The 6,000-nt window shown below is 40.6% G+C and overlaps 2 protein-coding genes and 1 long non-coding RNA gene across 16 annotated transcripts in view; 2 read left to right on the forward strand and 1 right to left on the reverse strand.

Annotated features, from left to right (window-relative positions):
• Nucleotides 1-6,000, forward strand: part of ERC1 (ELKS/RAB6-interacting/CAST family member 1) — a 411,084-nt gene that overhangs the window by 338,231 nt on the left and 66,853 nt on the right. The window contains exon 19 of one of the 14 annotated variants that reach the window (XM_045588388.1): nt 95-491. The exons of the other annotated variants lie outside the window; for them this stretch is intronic. Coding sequence (XP_045444344.1) covers nt 95-181 — 87 coding nt within the window. The 3' untranslated portion in view covers nt 182-491. Of the gene's footprint in view, nt 1-94; nt 492-6,000 lie in introns of those variants that run through there. 14 annotated transcript variants of the gene reach the window in all.
• LOC118730866 overlaps nt 67-6,000 on the reverse strand; it is a 25,983-nt gene continuing 20,049 nt past the window's right edge. Inside the window, exon 4 of the long non-coding RNA XR_004991645.2 lies at nt 67-82. This is a non-coding gene — a long non-coding RNA (uncharacterized LOC118730866). The remainder of the gene's footprint in view (nt 83-6,000) is intronic.
• Nucleotides 5,029-5,750, forward strand: LOC118730864 (60S ribosomal protein L10a). The gene has a single exon (XM_036459243.2). The coding sequence runs from the start codon at nt 5,068-5,070 to the stop codon at nt 5,719-5,721; it is 654 nt and encodes a 217-aa protein (XP_036315136.1). The 5' UTR covers nt 5,029-5,067; the 3' UTR covers nt 5,722-5,750.

Consider the following 6,000-nt stretch of genomic DNA (forward strand, 5'->3'; position numbering starts at 1 on the left):
CTTGTTACCATAGAGTTCTATAGTATTCCTTTCATTAACTTGTCCTCAGCTCCTCACTAATTTGTTATTTTCTATACATTTTCTTTGTCTTTAGGATTATTATCTGTTTTGGGTTAAAGGAATATTTTTTTGGACACAAAAATGCATCATCAACCAAAACAAAAGAGTTCTTCTCCCTTGATGTGTCTTCCTTCTTCTTCGTGATCCTGGGATGATGAGGCTGAAGTTTCCAGCTGGATCTGGCAGTCAGCATCTCTGGGATAAATTAAATGAGCGTACTTGATTGAGGTGTAGCTGGACTGTATCACTGTCTTCCTATTATCCTAGGAGATCAAAGCAAAGCACAAATAGAGGCTTAGTCTTTAAAATATTTAAAACAGATGGCTGATTCTTTTTGGTGAAAATTCGGGTTTTAAGGCAAACCACTTGTTAGCAAGATTTCTTTTTATTGATAGTCAATACTGAACAAATACCATCCTTCCTCAATTTCAAGACTAGAATCACAAACTTTGCATGAGGAGGAATTTGGCAAACCTAGAAAGCTCTTAAACTATCTGGGTTCCTTTTCCGGTGAATGTAAAATAAATTATTCAAATTTTCTTTGAACAGTTTTGGTATTAAATGAAAACATCTTAAATGTTTACATACTGATAGTCATTTTGTTGGTGAGTCACTTTTTAAAATCTAGTATTCATATTGTTACATCTTCCATAAATTAAACCAGGATGTTTGTCCCTGAATTTATGTTTTAACAAATTGAGAAATGCATTTTTCACACTCCTTATCATTGACATCTGGGCCCTAAGTTTACATAGAATAATTCCTTTAAGTGGGCTTTTAAGTTTTCTTTTGTTTCTGTTTTTGTTAATCCTCACCTGAGGATATATTTTCCATTGATTTTTTTTAGAAACAGTGAGAGAGAGGATGGGAGGGGGAAAGCTGAAGAGAGAGAGAGGAGAGAGAGAGAGAGAGAGAGAGAGAGAGAGAGAGAGAGAGAGGGAGAGAGGGAGGGAGGGAGGGAGAGAGAGAGAGAGAGAGAGAGAGAGAGAGAGAGACAGACAGACAGACATCTATGTGAGAGACACACACCCATCAATTGCCTCCACATGCACCCTGATTAGAGCCAGGGATTAAACCTGATACTCAGGTATGTGCCCTTGACTGGGAAGTGAACCTGCAACCCTTTGACACTCTAACCACTGAGCAAACCAGCTAAGACTGGTTTGGAGTTTCTTTTGTTTGGTTTAAAATTGACATAAATGAGAAAATTAACTCAAAAATATTTATTGGGCCCTGGGTGGTTTAACTCATTGGATAGTGTCAGCCTTGCAGACTGAAGGGTCCCAGGTTCAATTCCGATCAAGGGCATGTACCTTAGTTGCAGCACATTCCCAGTGGGGGTGTGTATGGGGGTGTAGGAGGCAGCTGATCAATGATTCTCTCTCATCGATGTTTCTAACTCCCTATCCCTCTCCCTTCCTCTCTGTAAAAAAGTCTAGAGTCTACCTCTTACCTATATTGTACTAGATAAATGGTTTAAAATAAATTCCGCAAGACCCCAAAACAAATACTAAACAATAGATGTTCTCCAACAGAAAAAAAACTATACAAGGTGCAATAGAAAATCCCAGTTCTCCACAAGAGACTCAAGCTTCACAAAGGAGGTGACCTGTTAGCTGCCTCTTGTAGGAGCAATAGGCATTCGCCAAGCAGACATAAGTTTAGACAAAGACACAGCACTTACAATGATGCAGAAGCATAAACAGCATAACAAACTTGATATAATCTTAGTAGTTCACCTTGGATAGTGTGTAGGGTATGTACTAATTACTATTTCTACATAGCACATTACCCCAAAACTTGGCAGCATAAAACAAAATTTGGTTGTCTCAATGGTTTCTGTGAGTCAGGATTCCAGGAGCAGCTTAGCAACTAAGTAGCCTTTAGTTCTTACTTCGAGTCTCCTAGGGGTTATAGTCAAGATGTCAGGTGGGAATGGAGTATCTAATTCCAAGATGGCTCTCCCACAGTTCATGCTGGGGATTGGCTGTTGCAATGTCCTTGTGACATGGTGGCTGACTTCCCTCAAAATGAATGATTCAAGAGAACAAGGAGGGAGCCATAATGTCTTTTATGACCTAGAATCAGAAGTGATATATCACTTCTACAGTGTTCTATTCCTGAGAAGCGAGTCACTAAGACCTTCCCACACTTAATGGGGCAGAGTATCTTAGGCTCTACTTTTTGACGGGAGGAATGTCACAACATTTTTGGACTTATTTAAAACCACCACAGTGCAGGGGTTGAGGTAACAAACCATGTGGCTGGTGCAGTGAGCAGCAGGTAATCAGGAAGACCTTAGTTTACCATTGCGGTTTGTAGAGGTTGGACAGCAAGGAGCAAGTCCTGGAAGCAAGGCCAATTAAGATCTTCTTCCTCTGTCCTGGAGAATAATGCCGTGGGCCCAAATGGGTACAATATGTTTATTATCAAGAAGCTTTGGATCCCAAATTGTTTTTAGTCGTCTTTGTTTTAGAAAATGGAGATCACAATCTGAAAGCCCAGTTATAGTTCTAAAAGTTAACTTGCCACAGAACTATTCAGGTAAAAAGCAATTCAACAAAGCCTGTGTGTTATGCAATTGGTCAAGGTGAGAAGCATCAAACTTGATGCAAGGACATTGGCTGAGTAACTTATGTCTGACCATGGTTATAAGTCAGGCTACTTATCTGGGTCTTGAGTTTTCATTTAGAAAGTGGGGCAAGAAGGAAAGGTAGATGACTTAGATGATCTCTAAAATTCCTCCATCTTTTATATCTGTACTCAGAGTGATGATGCTGTTCTGATCCAATTAGCATTTTATACTTGTTTACCTTTAAGGAGCTTGACTCAGTGACTCAGTGTTTACAAACATTTTAATCAAGTTGTACCAATGTGAAGGAATTTTCACTGAATATTTTCTGGAGCTAAAACTAAGTTAACTCAATTTATCAATTTTTCATACATGTAGTTGAAAATGTCCAACTTTTTCAATATTCTTATTTTATGGTATCATTTTAATAGCAATTTTTCATATTTAAATTTTATAAAGATTTTATTTATTAGGGTTTTTGTCTATATGAAATTTTACTAATTATAACTTTCTGCAACTGTGGATTTTCTTTTCATGCCTACTACCAAATCCAATTTTCTATTTAGCCAGTGTTTTATTTTGTATTGATATTGCTGTTCTTGCAAGTCTTATTCATTGTGAATTGAATTCTTATAAAACAGAAAGTATTATTTATTTATGTTAATAATCTGTGAGAAAAATATAAGAATTTCCTCTCTAATATTATAGTTACCCTGTTTCTGGAATCTCTCTAATGTAGGGATTTGCAAACGTTTCTGTAAAGGTCCATATAATAAATACTTTCTACTTTGTGAACTACACACTCTACTAAAGCTATTCCACTCTCAGGGCTGAATTTGGTTCACGGACTGTAATTTAACCACCTCTGGTCTATTGTATTGCTTATCCAACTCTTCTTTTCTCTTCATTACTTCACATGCCATTATGTAGCCCCCACAATCATTGAATCTGAAGCTAAGTGCAAATGACAGCTTAAGATGTCCTCAGGGTCTGAATGTCAGCTAATTTATATTTTACATGTACTCAGTGCCTCACAAGGATGAACATTATTATTATTCTCATTTTACAAATGTGAAACAGATTCTTGGAAATAAAATCCTATATAATAAAAGGCTAATATGCAAATTAACCAAATGGGAGAACGGCAGTTACTATGATGCGCACTGACCACCAGGGGCAGACAATACAGGCTTCCCCCTGGTGGTCAGTGTGCTCACAGCTGGCGAGTGCAGTGGCAGTGGTGGGAGCCTCTCCTGCCTCCATGGCAGTGCTAAGAATCATTTTAATAGCAATTATTTTGATCCAATTAGCATTTTATATTTGTCCAGAGGGAGCGGGCCTAAGCCATCAGTTAGACATCCCCCAGAGTGCAGGAGGGCACAGGCCAGGCTAAGGGACACTCCCCTCCCCTGCCAGTGCATGAATTTCATGCATTGGGCCTCTAGTAGTTAATAATTATTGAAGAAGTTTAGCATGGGCTGGCCAAACTGATTATTATAATTCCATAAAATACACTATCTCAAAAGTAACTCGTCTTGAGTCTCATAGCTGGAATGTTGCAGACCCTGGAATTAATCCATACAGCCTGTCTCCAGAGCCCATGCTCTTAACTAGTACACTGTACTGTGTCACAGAGTCATCAAGGCAGTGGAAAGATTTTATAGCACATAACATAAGTAATACAAATCTGTCTCTTGTGAGAGCAGCCTCTGGGTAAAAAAAAAGCCTTTTATCATCACCGTCTCTCAAACTGGATGCCTAGTAATTAACATGATTACCAGCGAAGGGCCTGTATGCTCATGGCTTACAGTGTTAGAATGGGTTGGTCATGTTTATGATCATGGCCACAGCCAGCCATGTTGCCTTCCCTGGCACTAAAAAATAGAGATCTTTATGTCCATTAAAAATGTAGTGCTATAACTAGTAAATTCTTAGTTAAGATCATGAGATGCAGAGTCCTACCTAAATTATTGAATAATTTAATTCCATGGCTAACTAACAAAACATTTCATGAAGGAAGTAACCAACACAAGAGCACATAAGGCAAGCAGCCAAACAACTATGCTTTCCTAGAAGGTATAAGTTGGAATTGCTCCAAGAGATCCGAAGATGCAAGAGTTCCAGTTTAGAGGACCCTGGCCTCTGCCAAGCAGACCACACTGAGCGCTCGCACGTGTGTGTGTGTGTGTGTGTGTGTGTGTACACGTACACAAACGTGTTTTAAGTAGCATGTGAACCTGATGCTTTATTCTCGAGCACAGTGATATATGTTCATTGAGATGGGTGTATTATTGAAACCTTCAGGTATGTTCAATGTACAACACTGGGCTCACAGCGTAGTCTGAGATGCACATCAGCCATAGGATGGCTTTACAGTGTTCTTTAAAGTAGTACATGTGGGAGTCTCTTTTCCGGTTTTTGCGGCGCGAGGAACCATGAGCAGCAAAGTCTCCCGCGACACCCTTTACGAGGCGGTGCGGGAGGTCCTGCACGGGAACCAGCGCAAGCGCCGGAAGTTTTTGGAGACGGTGGAGCTGCAGATCAGCCTGAAGAACTATGACCCTCAGAAGGACAAACGCTTCTCGGGCACCGTCAGGCTTAAGTCCACGCCCCGCCCCAAGTTCTCCGTGTGTGTGCTGGGGGACCAGCAGCACTGTGACGAGGCCAAGGCCGTGGACATCCCGCACATGGACATCGAGGCGCTGAAGAAACTCAACAAGAATAAGAAACTGGTCAAGAAGCTGGCCAAGAAGTACGATGCCTTTTTGGCCTCAGAGTCTCTGATTAAGCAGATCCCACGAATCCTGGGCCCAGGCCTGAATAAGGCTGGCAAGTTCCCTTCCTTGTTGACCCACAATGAGAACATGGTGGCCAAGGTCGATGAGGTGAAATCCACAATCAAGTTCCAGATGAAGAAGGTGCTGTGTCTGGCAGTGGCTGTTGGCCACGTGAAGATGACAGATGATGAGCTTGTGTACAACATCCACTTAGCTGTCAATTTCCTAGTGTCCTTGCTCAAGAAGAACTGGCAGAATGTTCGGGCTTTGTACATCAAGAGCACCATGGGCAAGCCCCAGCGCCTGTACTAAGGCCCAGCTAATAAACCATGCTGCCACTGTGAAAAAAAAAAAAAATAATAAAATAAAGTAGTACATGTGGGAAGTGATGTGGGGATGATTTATTAGGTAGATGAATAACAGAAGAGTACCAGGCCAAACCACCTGAAATCTTGCTGCTTAGATGAATAAGGTGGCAGAGGCCTTGCTTCCTGTGGATGATCCAAAAAAAGTTTTCTAGTCAGCAGTAGCATCTCATATGTGAGATTATATCTGCTGAAACCCACAAAGCAACTGAATATGAAGAATCCC

Source organism: Pipistrellus kuhlii, unplaced genomic scaffold (genome assembly GCF_014108245.1).
Source record: "Pipistrellus kuhlii isolate mPipKuh1 unplaced genomic scaffold, mPipKuh1.p scaffold_m20_p_3, whole genome shotgun sequence".
NCBI lineage: Eukaryota > Metazoa > Chordata > Mammalia > Chiroptera > Vespertilionidae > Pipistrellus > Pipistrellus kuhlii.